Genomic DNA, 21,455 nt, shown 5'->3' with positions numbered 1-21,455 from the left:
GGGTAGAAATATAAATCAACAGACAGCATCCTGGGTTGCTCAACTGCAGCTGGGCCTTTCCAATGTCACCTGTAGCACTGGCTGGAGTGTCACTCCCTCAGGGTCATATAGGAGTCAGTCTGCAGTGACTGGCTCCCTGACTGGGAGGGTCTATTCAGGGGTTCAAATAGCTCACGATGCTGACAACATGTCTAATGAAGAGGCATCACCTCCCTTAACTGAGAGTTCAACCCCCCAAAATAGTAAATCTCAAGGTAACAAAATAATAGAAAACACAGCATCTGGAGCTTTGACAAGGATTGCCTATATGCTATTAACAAAATTACATCATTCATTATGTATTTCTTGGAGCTTACATTTTTATTAATAGTAATTCATGTACAGGACAAATATCTTTATGTCCATATTGCTAAGAAATATGTCAGTTTTGCTTTGAACTTTCCCAGTAAATTTTTTTTGTGCCCATTTAGTCTTAGAATAATGTTATCTTGTGCAATTGTTAAAACCCTGTTTTATTCTCAGTATGTTTTTCATAAACCAAAAAAAAAAAAAAAAAAAAAAAAACCCAGGGCTTTCATTAAAAAGTTAAATATTTTCTCTTATTAATTCTGTATCAGAATATTTACAGTTGAGGAAAACTTACTTTGCCTGAAGTGTAAAATGGAGAACAATGGTAAATGATACAGTTCACTCAGTTTACAAAAAGAGGTTTACCAGACAGACAATAAATAATAAGCACTTGGGAAAATCCTTTGAATGAAGGCCTGGGGCCATCACGTGCATCCGTTGCAAGGGTTTTGTTAAGAAAAGGCCAGATTTGAAAATGTACTCTGTCAAGAAGCAAGCAAACCAATGGCGGGCGCTCTCAAGGAGGATCACGGGGCATCCTTCCGGAGTGACTGAGTGCAGCAAATCCACCAGCAGAAGCGCTAATCTAAGTCTTTTACTCGGCGACAGATTTCTTCTGTGAAGTCGGAGCATTTTGCATTGCCTCCTAGATCTTTTGTTAAGCTCTGAGAAGAGGAAAAAGCAAAAATAAATACCCATCACCACACTAAATGAAGGCAAACATATTTTTAAAGCACCGAGTGAAGTAGGAACTGAGCAAGATACCTGCGTACTGACTTCAGTATGAGAGTCCATCACACACTATCTACCTACCCTAGGAGGCCTGGGAAATCCCACGAGGTGTGTTGCACCCTCAAACACTCACAAGTCAGGCATGACGGTGCACTGCTACAGTCCCAGCCCTGAGAGGCTGAGGAAGGAAGATTCCTTTGTGTGTGTGTGTGTGTATGTATGTGTGTGTGTGTGTGTGTGTGTGTGTGTGTCTGTGTGTGTGTGTGTGTGTGTCTGTGTGTGTTGGTTTTTTGAGACAGGGTTTCTCTGTGTACCCTTGGCTGGCCTGGAACTCACAGAGATCTACCTGCCTCTGCCTCCTGAGTGCTGGGATTGAAGGCATGCACCACCACTGCCTGGTGAGAAATGAAGATTCTTACGCATTCAAAGCCTGCCTGGTCTATATATACATTGAGTTCCAGGCCATCTACGGCTGGGTAGCAAGACCCTGCCTGTCTCAAAACGAAGCAGTAAAGAAACCACTGAAATGGCCCCTCCATTGAGGGGAAGGCTTTTACTGTGAATAAGAAAAAGAGAAAGAGAGAAAGTATCCAGAGGCACCTAGAGATTCCAAAGCAGAGAAGAAAAGAAACATGCTGGTCATGGCCAGGGCTGTCTTGGAGGGAGAGAGAGAGAGAGGGAGGGAGGGAGAGAGAGGGAGGGAGAGAGAGAGAGAGAGAGAGAGAGAGAGAGAGAGAGAGAGAGACTGTGCAAGCAAGCGCAAGAGAGAACAGTGGAGAGAGCAAGAGATAAGACTAGCGAGCAGGGGAAAACAGGAGAAAGGACGCCTGGGGAGGAGAGAAGGGCCAGGACGCTAGAGTGAAGGCTTTGAAATGTGCAGCAATTACTTATGAGTAGGGACTGAGGGGTTTTGATGTGTAACTACAGGAGCATATCACTGGAGAGCCATAAGTCTATTCTGCTGGAGGAACGAGAAATGACACCCTTTGGGGAAAGAAAAGTTTCACAATTGGACGTGATGGCACATCCTTTAATCCCAGCACTCAAGGAGGCAGAAGCAGGCAGATCTATGAGGCCAGCCTGGTCTACAAAGCAAGCCCAGGACAGCCAAGACTACAGAGAGAAACCCTGTCTCAGGAAAAAAAAAAAAAGTTTCACAAACTATGGAGGAATGCTGGCTTTTATCTAACCATCAAAAATCCTTCCACAGTCCAGCTTGGGACCATTTCTGGATATATATTGATTGCCTGGCACTTAACAATCACCTCTCAAAGAATAAGGCTTATCTAAACAGCAGGGAGGTTTTCCAAAATGTCCCCTTTTCTCAAACTATTGACTAAGAAAATACTGGTTGGTTGGGGATAGTTAAATGAAAGCAAATCTAAGCATAAAGTCTGTGGGAAAATTGTAAAGCTAAAAAAAAAAAAAAGATCGTAAGACATGTTTTGATCTAGTTTGATATTTGGAGGCAAATAGCATGAAAATATTTACACAGCTAACTCCTAACTTTCCTCTTTAGGAGTCTCTAGTACAACCAATCTGTTTTCTACCAACTCATTTTCTCTTTACTGCAAACAGACATCAATATGTTGATTCTGGAGCTGGAGAGATGGCTCAGTGGGTAAGAGCACTGGCTGCTCTTCCAGAGAACCTGGGTTCAATCCCCAGCATCCACATGGCAGCTTGGATCATCTGTAGCTCCAGCTCCCGAGGACCTAACACCCTTGCACAGACATACATGCAGGCAAAACACCAATGCACATAAAATTTAAAAATAAATTACTTTAAAAACATGTTGAATTCTTCTTGTAGCTATGTCCTACAGAGCTAAGAGATCCTGTGTAAGTTGTGCATGCTTCTGCTCAGCTCTAGATGATTGCTCCCCAAATATGGGCTCGGTATAAGTAACAAACAGATGTTAAGCTGCTAAAAACATGTTTTCACTTCTTCTATTTTGGCCACAAGAAGTAATCCCAGGCTGTAACTTTCAGAAGGGGCCAGCTTTTGGACACTTGGTTAAGACTACTTGACCAGACCACACGGCCAACACCCGTCCAGCCAGGCAGGCTTGTGCCCACCTCTGGCTCTCATGTTCCTTCGGCTGCATACTGGTGCCCACCAGTGCCTCTGACTCTACCAGAGGATCTTCCCCTAGGAAACTGCACACATGGACACATGCCTTCCTTGAGTTCAACCAAGGGTCCACGATCTGTTTCAGTCTGGGTGGTGGCAGCAGCAGCAAGCCTTTTTAATCCCAGCACTCAGGGAGGCAGAGCCAGGCAGACCTCTGTGAGTTCAAGACAGCCTGGTCTACAGAGCAAGTTACAGGACAGACAGGGTTACACAGAGAAACCGTGTCTCAAACCAAACCAAACCAAACCAAAACTCTGTTTAAAATCAAACCTTTCAGGGCTCTACTCCCTTTCCACACAAACACATTTCAACCAGTTTGCAGTTGCGTAGATTCACAGATACCTTTCCATCCTTAATTGTAGCAAAACACGCAGACTCGATTTTTGCGGCATGGTCAAAAAGCCCCATGTGGCGCAGCATCATCACAGCACTCAGCAGGAGGGCTGTGGGATTGGCCATGTCCTTGCCTGCAATGTCCGGGGCCGTTCCATGAACCTATGACAGCAAGAGGAGACAGCATCAGCAGGAGGGATGGGAACAGGCAGCCCCTGCCAGGTCTTGGCATGTGCTCAATCCCCAACACCAACAACACTGAAAAGACAAAGTGGCCTTCTGGGGAAGCTGACGTCTCTATCCTTTTTCTTGGCCAATAAAAAGATATTTATTGAAAGCTGCGGTATGCAATTCATTGACACAGATCTTAGAAATAAATAAAAATGAGAAGAAACAAAGTGCTAATTTTTAAGTGCGAAAACATGGGCCCAAGGCCGGGCACGGTGATGCATGCCTGTAATTCCAGCACTCGGGAAGAGAGGCAAGTGGATCTCTGAGTTCGAGGCCAGCCTGGTCTACAAAGTGAGGAGTCCAGGAAAGCCAGGGCAACACAGAGAAACCTTGTCTGGGAAAACCAAAGGAAAACAAAAAACAAAACAAAACAAAACCATGGGCCAAAATTAGGGAGATGGCTGGGTAAGGAAAAGCACTCGCTGTACAAGTGGCAGAAGCGTCTGGAATCCCAAGCTCCAATGGGGCAGAGTAGAGATGGTGGAATCCTAGAGAGCCATGTGGGCCAACGAGCCTGGTGCATGCAGCAGAAAAACAAGGTATCGTGTCTCAAGGTGAGAAGCAAGAACCACCACTCTGGCCTCCACATACGCAAGCATGGCACACACACACACACACACACACACACACACGCACGCACGCACGCATGCACGCACACACACACACGCACACGCACGCACGCACGCGCACACACACACACTCATGCACGCACGCATGCACGCACACACACACACACACACACACGCGCACGCATGCACACACACACACACGCACACGCACGCGCGCACACACACACACTCATGCACGCACGCATTCATCATACACATACACAAAAAAATTGTGAGTCAATAATATTTTTCAGTAAATTTTGGTCAAACTTTTTTTTTTCTTGAGACAGGGTTTCTCTGTGTAGCCTTGGCTCTCCTGGACTTCCTTTGTAGACCAGGCTGGCCTCGAACTCACAGCGATCCGCCTGCATCTGCCTCTTGAGTGCTGGATTAAAGGCATGTGCCACCACCGCCCGGCCTTGGTCAAACATTTTAAAGTGAAGGAAGGCATATAAAAAATAATATACACACACACACACACACACACACACACACACACACACATATATCCAGACATGGTCAAACATTTTAAAGTGAAGGAAGGCATATAAAAAATAATATATACACACACACACACACACACACACACACACACACACACACACACACACACACACATATCCAGACATGAAGCCAGAGGATCTCCAGTTTGAGGCCAGCCTGAGATGCATAAACAAATCTCTTTCTCAAAGTATATAACAAACAAATATCTGGAGAGAAATAAACAAACCAAGGCTATTAAAAAAAAAAAAAGCTGGGTTTGGTGACACATGACTACAATGCTAGCACTCAAGGAAGCAGAGGTAGGTGGATCTCTGAATTTGAGGCCAGCCTAGTCTACTTAGCAAATTCTATGCCAGGCTTAGAATTTTGGAGACCCTGTCGCAAAAATTAAAATAAATGCAACCAAAAAAGTCTAACTTCCCAGACAATGTGCAAAGCTGCAGAGTTAACCAATGAAAAGGCTGAGTGCCCAGCTGACAAGGTACAGTATGGGCAGAATGCTTGTGAAGCCAAGGGCTTTACAGGGCGGGATATAAACTGGCTGAGGAGAGACAGGGAAAGGCAGAGTGCCGAACAGCGAACAAGGGCAGGATCTGGTGGAGGAAGGTTCTAGTGGGCCAGGAACTCTAGGAAGCAGGCTCCTAGAGAGATAAGGTGGACTGACGGGCAGTGGTGGCCTGAGGTGGCACACCTGAAAAACTAAAAGCCAAGAATGATGGCACACACCCATAATCTCAGCTCCAGAGGCTGAGGTGGGAGGAGCATGAGTGTGATGCCAGCCCAGGCTATATAATGAGACATGAATTCTGTGTAAGTGTCAGCGTCCTTACCGATTCAAAGATGGCGACACCATTGGCTCCAATGTTGCCACTTGGAGTCACACCAAGACCTCCAATCAGTCCTGCACACAGATCACTGAGGACAGAAAAAGGACATTCTGAGAAAGAAAGCAATTCACTTAGCAATGACATTTTAGTGTCTAAATATTATACCCTACTAGGGAGCAGCGTTCCCTGGAGAAATGGCTCATTCGAGGCATCAGGGTCACGAATGCTGATGAACTGGAACAGCCCACTGTGCCAGGAAGGCAAGGACCAAAGGGCAGGCCAAGCCCCAGGGACACACGAGCCATGCACAGGAGGCAGCAAGCCCAGTCAAGACAACCTGAGCCAGCCGGAACCCCAATAAAACAGAAAACCAGGAATATACACACTGACAGAGACATCCGACTACACAGCTGAGACCCTGCCTCAAATATTAGAATAAACGAAATGAAAAAAATACAGCATAATTTCCTCAGCTAATGTGCAAAGCTCCAGAGTTAAAAGCCTATGTACAGCTGGGCGTAGTGGCATGTGCCTTTAATCCTGGCAGAGGCAGGCGGATCTCTGCGAGTTCGAGGCTAGCCTGATCTACAAACAGAGTTCCAGGACAGTCTGGGATACATGGAGAAACCCTATCTCGAAAAATCAAAAAGAAGGAAAGAGAGAGAGAGAGAGAGAGAGAGAGAGAGAGAGAGAGAGAGAGAGAGAGAGAAAGAAAGAACCTATATACAGACCCCGAGAAAGAGAAGCTTAAAAAAAAAAAAAAAAAGATGTATTTATTATTATGTATACAGTGCTCTGCCTGCATCCACACCTGTAGGCCAGAAGAGGGCATCAGATCACATTATAGATGGCTGTGAGCCACCATGTGGTTGCTGGGAATTGAACTCAGGACCTTTGGAAGAGCAGTCAGTGCTCTTAACCTCTGAGCCATCTCTCCAGCCCCCTCTTTTACATTTCTTATATGGTGTCTGACAAGAGGTTAAAGCTTGTCTTTCTCGGGGCTGGAGAGATGGCTCAGAGGTTAGAGCACTGACTGCTCTTCCAAAGGTCCTGAGTTCAATTCCCAGCAACTACATGGTGGCTCACAACCACCTGTAATGAGATCTGGTGCCTTCTTCTGGTGGGCAGGCACACATGTGGGCAGAATACTGTATACATAATAAATAAATCTTAAAAAAAAAAGAAAAAGAAATGTAAAAGAAGGAAGGGCTTACAAAGCCCACATTCTAACATCCCATGAGGGTGAGAGAGAAGGATAGAGGAAGAGCTGGTAAAACACCAGCGCTTGAAGGCTGAGGCACTGAATAAACGGGGCTTTCTTGTACCATTACTGTAGGTTTTTGTCAGTGTGAGCTTATGTCAATAGTGGCTGGGGCTGTGGGTGTCGCCCCGTGAGAGCTCAGCACAGACCTCAGCACAAAGAGGTGGGAGGAAGAGAAGGAAATGAGAAAATGACCACCAGTCTAGATGGCTGTGCATGTAACAAAACACACCGAAACGACACCGGATTTAGTTCATCTTGTTTTTTTTTTTTTTTTTTTTCAAGACAGGGTTTCTCTGTGTAGCCTTGGCTGTCTCGGACTTACTTTGTAGACCAGGCTGGCCTCGAAGTCACAGAGATGCACCTGCCTCTGCCTCCCGAGTGCTGGACCACAGGCGTGGGCCACCACACCCAGCTTAGCTCATCTTTTGTAGTAGATACAATAGCTTATTATGTGTTACTAATAACATAAAGCCACAATTCACTTTATGATGTTTTTATAGAAACTACAGGTCAAAGATAAAAAGGGCACAGTCAACTCACCTAAGGATGTCTCCATATAGATTTGGCATGACGAGAACATCAAACTGGGATGGGTCTTGTACCATCTACAAAGAGTAACAGTTGTGCACTTAGCAACCTTAATCCGCACACCATGGAAACACAGCGTATGCCATGAAAACAACCAGGAATATTGATGTGCACTTACATTTTAAACACACGGTATCAAGGTACATCTCATTAAATTTAATATCTTTACAATTCTCTGCAACTTCCCTGCATTTTTGCAGAAAAAGTCCATCTGACATCCGCCTGTATTTAATAAAATAAATAGATGAATTGTTAAAAATGAAGACTTAAGCAAGCAAAGAATCAAAGGAAATTAAGTCCAAGAAAGTTAAGTTCCAAGCAGTTGAAAGATGGCGCAGTCGGTGAAGCGCTTAAAGATGGGGTTCAGATCCATAGCACCCCAGAAAACGGAAGTACCAGTGCTGAGGGAGGACCCACTGGACAGCCAGTCTAGCCAAGCAGTGAGCTCCAGGCCAATGAGACCCTGTCTCACAAAAGGCAGACATTCTTCCTAAGGGTGATACCTGTGGCTGTCCACCTCACACATGAACACATGCTTACACACAAACCCGTATACATACACACACATGATACTATGTATACATATATGTGTACATACATGCACATGTTTGTTTATTGCTATTTGGGTTTTTTTGTTTGTTTGTTTGTTTTTGGTTTTTCGAGACAGGGTTTCTCTGTGTAGCCTTGACTGTCCTGGATTCACTTTATTGATCAGGCTGGCCTCGAACTTATAGCGATCCGCCTACCTCTGCCTCCTGAGTGCTGGGATTAAACGCGTGTACCACCACCACCCGGCCCTATTGTTATTTGTTTAAAGAAAGAAAAGCCCAGTGTGGTAGCACCGTAGCTCACACCTTTAATCCCAGCATTAGTAGACAGAGGCAGGTGGATATCTAAAAGTTCCAAGCCAGACAGAGCTACAAAGTGAGACCCTATCTCAAAAACAAAACAAAACAAACAACTTCCAGAATCCAAAGCGTCTGATTCCAATCACAGCTAACAAATTGGGAGTTGAGAAGTTTTCAGATCGTTATGGATGTGCAAAAGTGTAAAAACATGCCAGGCAGTGGTTCCGCACGCCTTTAATCTCAGCACTCAGGAGGCAGAGGCAGAAGATCTCTGAGTTCAAGGCCAGCCTGGTTTTTAGAGTGAGTTTCAGGACGAAACTACTATCTACCAAGAACTAAGAAATACTTTTTTTTTTTTTTTGAGACTGGGTCTCATGTAGCTAAGGCTGGCCTTGAACACCAAGTGCTGGGAGTGTAGGTACCATGCCCTGGCTCATAGGAAGGTTACTTTAGGAGGGTGCTGGTTAAGTTGTTTACTCTTGTGCAGGTTCGGTCCTTTCTTAGGTTAGGAAAGCTGTGCCTCTGTCCAGTCAGAGGAGCCCTTTATAGCCTGGGCTTGAGAACCTGAGATGTCAGAGAAACACTTCCAACAGTATATGCTCTATTTTAAGCCCTGAGAACATGGCACTTCAGAAAACACCCCGCTCTTCCAATTGGGAAACATGAACCATGTGGCCTCTGCTAACCCAGACATCTCCTCCAGCTCCCTTGACACCTTCTCCTCCTCCTCCTAACTCCCAGGGCTGAATCCCTGTCCTCTTCACTTGTTCCTATCATTTCCCCAGTGACAACCTAAGGACAAACCACCCTCTGGTTGGTACAAGGTTCTTTTCCAAAATCTGAGTACAAACTGGACACTAAGTCCTGGAAGCCCCATCCCCACAGCAAAGCAAGTCAGCCTGGGCCTCTTGGGCACTCACATGATGTTGGCTTTGTGCACAGCTGTGACGTTGCTCCGGTGGTTGTTCCGAGCATACTCAAAGGCAAACTCAGCAATGCGCTTGCTTGCTTCTTCCGTGATGAGCTTGATGCTCTGCACAACTCCATCAACGATCTGAAAGAGAGGAGGCCCTGCTTCATCGGAAGGGGAGTGGCAACACTTTGGTACCAGCCAGGTTCGTTATAGACCACATTATTGTGGCTGGCTGCAGTCAATGTTAATAACTCCAACCCCATGAGCTAGGCCTAAAAAGCCTTGCTGTACAGTGACCAACGGAGATGGTCACCAGGCAAGGACACACCTGTGAAGTGGGAGTTGGAACTGGGGAGGGCAGGTTTCCAAGCCTGCACCAGGCCTATACCCTAACTATACCAGGCCAGGATCTTTTCTCCCATTTATTTGAGTAGTCAGCCAGAAGCCCACAGCACCAAAGCAAACATCCCCCAACTCCTTGTGAGGGGACACTGAGCTGTTGAGATATCTTCAACTGAGAATTTGAACAACTGACTCAAATGCACAGGACATCCCACAGGGAACAAAAACCTCTCTCAACCAGGTGTGGTGGCACATGTCTTTAATCCCAGCACCAGGGGGCAGAGCAGACAGATCCCTGTGAGTTTTGAGACCAGCCTGCTCTACATAGTAAGTTCCGGGACACCCAGAGCTTAGAGACCCTATCTCAAAACACAAAAAACAAAAAAGCACCTCCCAAAACACCATCAACAACAACCCCCCCCCGAAAAAACAAACCAAACCAAACTAAAACTCTGAGATGAACATACCACATGCTCAATTCCACTGTATTCTCCCTCCGTGTTCTCTCGGATGGTGACAATATTTACATCTGTGTAAGGGGTTTTATAACCTTCAATTGAGACACATGGCCGGACATTGGCATAAAGGTCAAATGTCTTACGGAGCAATAGATTCATGGATGGATGGCCAGCTGCTATTGGGGTCTTTAGAGGGCCTGTAAAAAAAACAAAAAAACAAAAAACAAAACAATCAGATGGCACCAGGATACACTTGGTCTCACAGGGAACCCACTAACCCACCTGGCTCCTGTAATATGTGATCTGCCTTCAGTGTCACCTCCGCCCTCAGACCCAAGAGGAGGAACACCTCATCCAGGGAGGTTTCAGGAACATGAGCTGCATTTCCTGTCTGGAGAACTTCTGAGGACTGAGCACTGCATCAGGTGCTTGGCATCTTCTAATACTCATTCCCCACAAGGGACATTTACAAATGAGGGAAAGAAAACAAAACAATCCCAGAGTAAGAACTCGGCCTAAGCTTACCAGCCAGTGGCCTGCAAAAGGAGATTCAAACTTGGATCTGAACATGGTTTTAAAGCCTTCGCCAAATGCTAAGTATTCTGAATTATGGCCTTAAGCATGTATTAAAATAACAAAAACATTGAAAATTTGATGAGAGGGTAAATGGAGTTGAAAATAAGAGACAGAGTAAAGTTGGTATCAGAAGGCTGAGGCACGAAGAATCAAGTTTAAAGCGAGTTCTAGGCCAGCAGCTGGGTTATTCTGGGAGACCCAGTCTCAAAAATATAAAGCATTCAATGAATACATACGTAAAGTTCCATAACACATAAAAGGAGGTCTTTACCGTTGACAGACTGTGTGATACCTGGAAGCATCCACAGCCTCCTCCCTCTGCACTGTACCTTTCAAGCCCATCTTGTTCTTATCCATGGACTCTTTGGCTTCTGGAGGGATCATCCACTTTCCTCCTGGTCCTTGAATGGCTGTGACATTCCGCTCCTCCCACTGAATAGGCGCCTAGAAGCCACACAACAGCACAGTGAACTGGACAGACTTAAAACTACTCTGGCATTCAGACTACAGTGATAGTTCATCAGGACTGGATGCAACTAGTAAAAATATACCCCATAAGGTCACAAAAGTTCCTGACATGCTGTAAGTGATACTCACTAGTGTGCCCCAAGGGATTCTCTGCATTACCCTGGCCTAGTCATCACGGCCAGCTGCCACCTGCTCATTTATTTTCTTCACAAGGACTCTTAAGGTGGCTATTAACTCTTAAGGTTAGTGTAAGAAGTGGAGATAGAAGGTTCACAGAAACAATGCATGGCACTGGCATGTGGATGAGCCTTGAAAGCACAATACTAACAGCAAAAGTCCACCAGAAATGACCAAATAGAGTCTATTGATATGAACAAGCTGGCAAATCTATAAAGAGAAAGCACAAGACTGCCTGGGGTGGAGAGGAGAAAAACCTGGAGTGACTGTTATGGGTTAGGGGCTGTCTTTTTTTTTGGCAATAACATTGATTTGAACTAGACTGTGTGGGTGGCTGCATAACTCTGAATAGTCTAAAAATCACTGGACTGGATTGTATGCTTACTTTCAGTGTTACAAGGAATGTGCAGGGGTTAGAGGTCAACTTTGGTGTTGGTCCTCACCTTCCACTTTGTTAGACAGGGTCTCTTGCTGTTGCTGCTGTGCATGCCTCTACAGATTATATAGAAACTTAATTCATCGTGGCTAATAAAGTCTCTGTAGAGTATCCTTAAGAGAATTTTAAGAACACTTACTTTGGCAGCATCAAAAATCTTCATAACTGAGGCTGAAATTTCTGGGCCAATTCCATCTCCAGGAATTAAAGTTACTGTCTGAACCTGAATATGAGAAATCATTGAAGAAAACAATAAGAACTGGTTTTTAATGAGAGCATCCCTCACAGAGAGACTCCCTTCCCTGGGTATGTCTGAAAGACCCAAATGCTTTAAAGAAACAAACCTCCCACTGCCACTATGGCAGAGGCAGAAGCCAGCTCTTGATGCTCCCTGTCTCTACTCTCAACTGAGCTTAGCAATTTAAACAGCAACGCAAGCGATGCTCTTCAGTAAAACAAAAACCAGCCGCCGACTGCACTTCCTGACTTGTATTTCTTTTCAAGACAAACTTCAACAACTAGCTAACATTCAAGTCTGCAAATCCCAAAACAGCAAAACGTTTTCAGCACTGTTCTCGCCTACAGCTCAGGGGCCTGCATGACAGCCCCAGCCTCTGGTCTGTGGAGTCATAGGGAGTTCTTAGGAAACAGACAGGCTCATAAAACTCCAACATGCTTCCAGAATCTTAGACCCTGCAGGAAAAACCGTACTTTATATCTGGAGGGCTTCTACTTTCCTTAGTTCCTCTATAAAATTGGCTCCACCCTGTGATCCAAGTGAGCATGGGGTGTCAACATCAACCAATAACATGATCAGACCCGCAAGGCCCCAGTTAGAATGACAGTGAATGTGTCTATGGTGTGACATCAATTACGTGTTCCGAATGATCTGGGCAACAAACAGCAAGCAGGCATTTCAAACACTGAGGAAGTTAAATATGTCAGAAGAAAAGATAAGACGGCCTGAAGACTCACTCTTCATGAGGAACTGCATTCTACCTGGCTTCAACTATAAATGTTTTAAACTTCACTAACTGAAAGGAAAGAGTGAGATAAATATAATTAAAATACATTGTGCACATACATGAAATTCTCAAAGAATAAATGAAAATATTACATATATATTTTAAATCATATATTCATTTGTTTTCATCACTAATTCAACTTTCCCTCGTCCTCTGATACCTGGACTGTTTGACTGATTATTTCTCAAGTTTTATATACAGCTGAATATATATATTGTCTTCTTTCTTTTGAAAATAACCTCGTCGACCAGGCTACTATATTTTTAAAAATCGGTGGCCAAAGATCAAATACCAGAAGAGAATCATGGTTGTCTCAGCCATTTCAGAATGCGTTGGCCTTTTCTTGTTCTTCTGGTCACTGTGGTGCTGAGGGTGGAACTTGGGGCCACGTACACACTAGCCAAGTACTCCGTGCAGAGCCCCAGCCCCAGCCCTTCTTACTTTATATTTTGAGATAAGTTCTTTTTCCCAAGCTGGCCTTCCACTCTCTCTGGAGCCCAGCAGGCCCTGTACTTTTTTCGATTCTCCTGCCTCAGCCTCCTAAGCAGCAGAGGTCATAACCCTGCACCCTCAGGTCCAGCTTCAGAATGGGTCTGAAATGCTGGCTTGGCTATCATTTTTTAAAAATATTTATTTATTTACTATGTATACAGTGTTCTGCCTGCATGTATGTCTGCATACCAGAAGAGGGCACCAGATCTCATTATAGGTGGTTGTAAGCCACCATGTGGTTGCTGGGAATTGAACTCAGGACCTTTGGAAGAGTAGCCAGTGCTCTTAACCTCTGAGCCAGTTCTCTAGCCTCTGGCTGAGCTATTCTTGAGCTTGCAGTGCGAGCCTTAGTGTATATTCTTAAAAAAAGATTTTACTAGTTCTTTGAGAATCTCATACAATGTGTTTTGATCATATCCACCTCCTTCCAATTCTCCCCAGACTCACCCCTGCCTTCCCCGCCCACCCACCTCTGTGTTCTTTTTCTTCTTTTTCACTCATCAGAACCAATTTGTAATGCTCAAATATTCTTGAACACTGGGCTTCCAGTGGAGCCTGGTCATTTGACCAGGGTCTACACTCTAATTAGAGAAAACTGGCTCTCCCTCTCCCAGCAGCTAATACCTGCCAATCACTCCACAGCTAGAGGTGGCATTTTGAGTTCCACACCTCCCTTCCACACTGGGATTTGGTCTGGTTTGGGCTTGCATGGGTCTTGTGCATGCGTTCAGCTGCTCTGAGTTCAGATCTGCATTTCTGGCATAAGCAGGGCCAAGGCTTCCTCCTTCCTGCTCTCCCACATGCAATGTCACTCGGGCAGCTACTTTTCTTCTCCAGTATAGACAGCAAATAGAGGGAGAAACGTACTACAGTCTCATCAGTTCCTCATGGCATAAACTATGATGTGGGAGTACAGGAATGAAGGAATTATGAAATCCAAATCAGATTCTATAAAAGGGGGATAAAATAATAAATAGGAACTCACTGACACACAGCCTTGGAATGCTCCAGAAATGTGGCATCAGCTTTTCAAACACAGAATTCTAAAGCTGGGAGTTCCAAAAGCAGCAGATTTAAGGAGCAGTCGGTGACGCACCAACACAAGGTCTACAGTCTGCACAGGGAACCCGCAAGCCCGCAGGGCCCACAGATGCACAAGATGCTCAGACTGGAGACCGAGCTACTGCTTTTTAGGGAGGCTCAGAAAATAAAAGTGCAAAGCAAGTTTCTGAAGCTTCTCAACAATTTCCTCTCAACTTGTACTTGTTTTTGAAAAAAAAAACAAAAACCCTAAGTGTCTTAAGACACTAATGAGATTACAAAATAAAGTAACAGGGCTCAGGGTAACTTCTATTTTTATCATAGCTCCTTGAAGATATTAATGGTACAGGTTTACATAGCCAGATGTAACAGACTTCTCTTAAATAGAAAAATGACAAGAGATTTGTGTTGTCGGCCAGTAATTTAAATATATATATTAGAAGTATGGCCAATTCCCTTTAGTTTTAAATAAATGAAGATGGAATGCTACATTATAAACATATTTGAGCATTTCTTGAGAAACTTCTAAAAGGAAAAATTAAAAGACATAATTATACTCACACCACCAGCAAAACCTCTTGTCACCTGTTTTGTATTGTGGAACGCACCCAGCAGCCGAGCGACCTACATTAACATCAAGAGAAATATTATGCGCGGAATTAAAACAGATGAACACTTGAGTCATTTGATAGTTTTTCTTGGGGGAGTTGGAAAAACTGTTTTGTTTTGTTTTGTTTTGTTTTTCTTTTTTTTAAGCTTGGAGCCTTTCCAGAAATATTTTCTCAAATATTATTAGCTCAATGTAGCTGACCTGCTCAGACTTGAAACCCTAGAATTGAAGTTCTGTACTTTTTCTTTCTTTGGGGGTTTGTGTGGTAATTAGTGTGTATATGCACACACCTGCAGGCATGGGAAAGTCAGAGGTGCACACCAGGTCACTCCTCTTATCATAGTTTTTGTAATAGGGTGAGCTCATTGGCCAGGGAGCCGCAGGGATCCTCCTGCCTCGGCCTTAAGGCTGGAACTGCAGGCATGTGCCACCACCCAGCCTTTCCCCTCACCCCCTTTTCTTTCTTTTTAAAAATGCAGGTACAGGAAATCTAAATTCAGGCCATCATGCTGCAGGACAAGTAATTTAAAGACAGGGCCAACTCCCCAATCTCAGCACTGAACTTTTTGGAAATGGAGTTTCTAAATATAAATCCTCAAAAGACCTGGAAGATGGAATGGAATTACACTTTCCCGTCTCAAGCCTCTAATGCTCTGGTTAGTTTGGTTCATACTCTTGACCACTAGAGGATGCCATATGCTCTAAGAAAACTGTCACGAGATTGAAAGCAAGTGGGGTCCTTAAGAAACCCAGAACAGTACTCCTCCTTCCTCAACTTATTCTGTAGACAAAGGGGCAAATCTCAAGAATTTGTCTAAGATCAAAGTGACCAATCAGTAAACTTACTGAGTTCTAAAAATTACACACACACACACACACACTCACACATATATACATACATACATACATACGTGTGTGTGTGTGTGTGTGTGTGTGTGTGTGTGTGTGTGTGCCTGTTGCCCAGGGAGGCCAAAGAGGGAGCCATATCTTCTAGAGCTAGGGTTATAGATGGTTTTGCGTTATCCTTCCTGTCGGAAACTGAACCCAGGCCCTCTAGAAGAGCAGCCAGTGCGCTTAACCATCAAGCCATCTCTCCAGCATCCAATCAGCAAATCAGAAACAATTTTTGCCTGGCTAGTGGAAGACCTGTGATCCCAGCTACTCAGTAAACTGAGGCAAGAGATTCTGGGTTCAAGACCTGTCTGGGCTGTAGGCAATCTTCAAGACCAGCAAGACTATTTAATGAGACCCTATCTCGAAAAATAAGACGGGTTGGGAAGAGTTCAGTGCAGACCACCTCTCTAGCATGTACAAGCCCCAGTACTGCTGAAAGGAAAAACAATCCAGGGCTTCTATCTAGTGAGTGTTAGGCTATATAGTGAGACTCTGTCTCAAATAAAGATCTATTTCAAATTTTCAAATGTAATAGTTTAATCCTTAAAGGTGTGTGCCACCACACCTGGCTATAAGGTCTTATAATAAAACTAAAACAAATAATTGAGTACACAAACCAAAGGCACTTGAATTCGCTGAAACTTTTTTTTTTCAAGACAGGGTTTCTCTGTGTAGCCTTGGCTCTCCTGGAACTCACTCTGTAAACTAGGCTGGCCTTAGACTCAAAAGATTGGCCTGCCTCTGCCTCCCAAGCGCTGGGATTAAAGGCGGGTGTCACCGCCGCCACCACCACCACCAGGCCTCACTAAAACTTTTTCATGTTAGGCACATGAGCAAGGAGACATGTGTTACACACTATCTTATTTTTGCTCAGGCTAAGGCTTATAAACCCAGGTACTCAGGAGGCTAAAGCAAGAGGACTGAAAATGCAAAGCCAGCCAGCCAGGCGGTGGTGGTGCACATCTTTAATCCCAGCACTCAGGAGGCAGAAGTTAGGGAAAGAGCCATGCATAGATCTGGAAGAGTATTCTATGCATAGATTCTGTGCACAGAAAAGGTAAAGGCCCCGAGAAAAGCGCATGCTCCATGTCCATGGCCTAACGAAAAGGCCCCAATGGGGAGTGGAAATGAACGCAGCCCACGTGGGACCTGTAGAGTACCGCATAGTCCCTAAAGTTCCAGGAAGCCACTGTGTTTACTGAACAGAGAAGAGCCAGACATAGTAGCACACAGTGGGCAATTCTCTGTGAGTTCAAGGCCAGCCTGATCTACAAGAGTTCCAGGACAGCCAAGGCTACCCAGGGAAACCCTGTCTCAAAAAACAAAAAGCAACAACAAATAGTTCAGGCCCACCTGCCCTGGCCTATAGAGTGAGTTGAAGGCCAGCCTTACAATTAGAAAGGGAGACGGAAAGAGAGGTGCAGAGGATACAGCTCATTGGTAGAGCGCCCCATCACCAGGCTCAAGGCCCAGCACCACAACAATAAACACACATCCCAACACATGCAAGATTTTATGATTTGTCTGCTACTGTATCTACTGTGCCTTGTCAACTGCCTGCCTCACAGTCAATAATCAATAAATGCCTTTGTAAAACAAGTCAGGTCACTTTCCATCCTATGTGTGGCTGAGGCGTCCCCTGCCAGCCTCTGTGCCTGCAGTGACTTTCATCTAACAGCCAGTATTTCATTTTCATCTCTCCTCTATGACCCTGGACTAAAGTAACACATTGACACGGTCCATTCAAATAGAACTTCACACCAATTTTTAGGACATGCTGCCTTTTACTTTATAATATACTCATGTGCCATTTTACCTCTATAAAACCTAAGGAGATAAGTTTTCAGGAGAGAGGACCTAGCCTTGGTTTCCTGAGCTTGATTTTAGGCCCTAGGGGCCCTAAACCCTGTGACTCCTCATCTCCTTTTTACCTTCATATCTAAAAAACAAAATATATAGTGTAGGAAGTTAAGGCAGGTCTCAATAAGTGCCTGTGGTTAGGAAACTGGCTCATTATGGTCTCTGGAGCCTGAAAGGCCTTTAAAACCTTGACTTTCTCAGTGGGAACAATCTAGATCTGCAGATGACCCTTTTAAAAGAAAGAAACAAAACCTTAAATGGAAACTGGATATGGTGGCTCACACCTATGATCCCCAACACTCAAGGATGAAGCAGGCGGATCAGGAGTTCAAGGTCACCCTTACCTAAGCCTCAGCTGGACTAGTTGAGGCACAAAGCCCTTAAATGGTAGCCCAGTAAAGTAGCTGTCCTGATGGAAACCCAAATGCCATTCAGCACTTCACCACCAGTCAGCCCCTGCTGAGGCCCTAGTCCCTTGAGAGGAGGGACTGACCCAAACACTGGGCCACACTGCCAAAGGTCACACCGGGGAACACCTTCTGACCCTACAGCCAAAACTCTGTGAGTTTTTCTTAACAGCGCTTAAGGCAGAACCAACTTCCCAGCACTCTCTCCTGAAGGCCGACCATACCTACCAGGATCAGGTAGGAGTGTAGGGCCAGACATTAAAGGATTGACTTGTTGCTACACCTTTAAAAAAAACCAATGTGACCTAACAGCATCCCAGGCAAATGTGGGTCTGAAGAGAATGACCAAGTAGAGTCTAGTTACTGCTATCCAAAAACCACTGCTTGACAATTGCCAAGTCAAATATATTGATAGCTAGGAAAGCTTCGAGTTCTCACGTCCTTCTTTGTGAGGTAGGTGGTTTCATGCACAAAGAACTCTGCAACACAAGTGCAGATATCTTACAGGTGGGCTCACTGACTTTAAGTAATTTGCTCAGCGCGCACAGCTGGCCAATGGCCTTGTCAGGATTTAAAACTAAGATCCCTAAGTTGAATTATTAGTACATAATAGTGCATTTCTGAAGTTCTCTTTATATTTTATTTAAAGGGGGGGAAGCAATACCAAATTTTATTAAAAATTTGCATTGCTTACAGATGATTTCTAGGGAAATGCCTGCTACACCATCAGATGACCTAAGGCCTGGTCAGTACCATACCCATAATTAGCTAAGTGACCTTGGCCACCGGACAGGCAGAAGGGAGCTGAAAATCAAAATACTTGGGTTGTTCGTCCAGATGACAATGACCTCCTCTATGACCTTGAACAAGTTTGTCTTCGGGGACAGGTCAGCTCCACCAGAAAACCAAAAGATTTCATATGTAACCTGAAGCGCCTTCCAGCTCTAGTACCTGAGCTATCGAGGAAAGCCAGAGCATCCCAGATCTCAGGGTTTCCAACAACGGAAGGTGAAGGGACGACGCTGCAGTCTCCCTGGGTGTAATCCCAAGGAGGAGGATGCCCGGTGTCCTCTGAAGTGGCAATACCTACTGGGCACCAGGCATCTGACAAGGAAGAGTTCCAAGAGGGAGAAAAATCTGGCTGGCTGGCCGGCTGCGGAATTCCCTCACCTGGGAAAACCTCTCGCGCCCGTAGTTTACCCGGTCAAAGGCTCAGGGACCAGGGAGGGGCGACCTGGGCCATGAAGCAGGCTGCCCGGAGACCCGCAGGTAACAGGGCCGCGGGGCCTGGGCGGCCGCTCCGTGACCCTCCAGCGCTCCCAGAGAGGCTGTGCTCCAATCCTGGAGGAGGCTGATGGGGACACCGGGAGCAGTGCTAGCTGCCTTGACCTTGACGCCGTCCCCGCCGGGCGCGGCTGTCCCGGATCAGGGCTAGCCATGCTCGGCGTGCTGGCCTCCATCCCGCAACTCTTCCCCGCCGGCCGTGCGCCGCCTCCGCGCTCTCGCCTCCGCCATACATGAGGCGGGATCACTGCCTGCCCTCGCTGCCTGCCCGCGAGCTTGCAACCCTGTGGCGCTCACCTTGGACACCCACGCGGACCCGGCCATCGCTTCTACTTCCCTCACCGCGGCGACAGCGGCAACAGCAAGGCGCATGCGCGTAGCCGGCGCCCCCAGCCCGTCCCGCACGGCCCCGCCCCGAGGCCCCGCGTGGCCCCGCCCCTAACTCGGGTCTTCTTGCTGCTGGTCGCCAGCTCCTGACCCTAGTGCACAGCTGCCGCTGTCTGACCAATCTCCGCCCTCATCTTTTGATGACGCGGAGCGGGACCAGCTGCCACCCGGAAGCCTCCCCTCCTTCCCGGCTTCATTCATTGAGTAGCTGTTCCGATGATGTATATGTTTCCTACCTATTAGGGGCCAATCAGCCTTCTTTATTTGGGGGATAATGCGCCCCCTTAAAACTGCAATCCCACTGCGACAGATATTTTACTTATTTCCAAACGTTGGTTCGTATTGTTTCGTTTCTTAGAGACAAACTCATGGAGCCTCAAACTCACTATATAGCTGAGGCTGGGTTTGAACTATTGATCCTCTGTTCTTGCCTCTACCTCTCAAGTGCAGGGACTATAGGCATGCACCACCATACCTACCTTGATTTTTTATTTTTAATAGCCTTACTGAAATATAATTTGAATATTAAATATACTTAGTGTGGTTCAGAGGTTAAGAGTATTTGTTGTTCTTGAAGAGGATCTGGCTTCGGTTCCTGGCACCTACATGGTGGCTTACAATCGTCTGTAACTACAGGCCTAGGTGACCCAGCACCTTCTTGTGGCAAACTGGGAGTGGTTGTGTACGCCTTTAATCCCAGCTCTCAGGAGGCAGAGGCAGTTGGATCTGGTCTGCAAAACGAGTTTCAGGACAGGCAGGACTACACCGAGAAATCTTATCTGGGGAAAAAAAAAAAAACAAAAAAACAAAGAAACAGCTGGGTATGAGACAGCCAAGCTCACCAGGTAAGAGAAGAGTTGGTTTCAGTCTTAGCAGGCTCTGAGCACCCACAAAGCATTTCCTGGGGCAAAAGACTAAACCAAGTAATAACAACTTCTGGAAATGGAGAGATGACCCAGCAGTTATGAGCTTAAGAGCTCTTCTTACTCTTCCAGATGACTGAAGTTTGTTCTCAGCACCCAATGCAGAAGGCTCATAACCACCTGTGCCTCTAGCTCCAGGCAGTTACACTCTCCTCTGGCTTCCCTAGGCACCAACATACATGTAGCATATACTCACAAAGACATGAACACATAAATAAAAATAAAACCTTTTTTTTTTTTTTTTAAAGAAGAGAAGTTTGTAAGAGAGCATCTCCGGGAAGGAGACCCTGTCTTCTTCCTGTCCCCTCCCTGTCCCCTCCCTGTCTCCTCCCTGCTCCCACCGTGGGAATATCTAAATAGGAGGTGGGGAAGGAAAATTGCAGTTACATCTTGGTAACCATGCCTATAGACAATCAGAATGCCCTTCTGGGGTTAAAACATCCTTGGATCAGCAGTTCTGCTATTTCCACTATATCAGACACTTAAGACACCAGGACGTTTGCCTACTCATGTATACTAACAAAGGGTTTGCAGTCTCAAGAGATGTGTCAAATCTCTTCCCTTTTGCTGGCATCATGGAAAGAAATATGCAAAAAGGAAGACCCTGCTCACAATTTCAGATGGAAAAATTGTCACCTTATCTCATGAATATGTTACTCCCCTCATAAATATTCATACTCACCTCTCTCTCTCTCTCTCTCTCTCTCTCTCTCTCTCTCTCTCTCTCTCTCTCCATTATGGAGCTC

At 45.5% G+C, this 21,455-nt stretch overlaps 1 protein-coding gene across 1 annotated transcript; it reads right to left on the bottom strand.

Annotated features, from left to right (window-relative positions):
• Window positions 1-334: 334 nt before the first annotated feature.
• Idh3a (isocitrate dehydrogenase (NAD(+)) 3 catalytic subunit alpha) lies at window positions 335-19,771 on the bottom strand. Its single transcript, XM_051155732.1, is given in 11 exon segments — window positions 335-1,013; window positions 3,556-3,708; window positions 5,720-5,804; window positions 7,521-7,608; window positions 7,687-7,790; window positions 9,337-9,470; window positions 10,139-10,326; window positions 11,035-11,149; window positions 11,926-12,009; window positions 14,906-14,968; window positions 19,697-19,771. Coding segments are annotated over 11 exon segments (1,173 nt in total). The 3' UTR covers window positions 335-929.
• Between the last annotated feature and the right edge of the window lie 1,684 nt (window positions 19,772-21,455).

This window comes from Acomys russatus, chromosome 14, assembly GCF_903995435.1.
Source record: "Acomys russatus chromosome 14, mAcoRus1.1, whole genome shotgun sequence".
NCBI classification, from domain to species: Eukaryota; Metazoa; Chordata; class Mammalia; order Rodentia; family Muridae; genus Acomys; species Acomys russatus.
The sequence above is the reverse complement of the archived record's forward strand: the minus strand, read 5'-3'. Positions and strand labels throughout refer to the sequence as shown.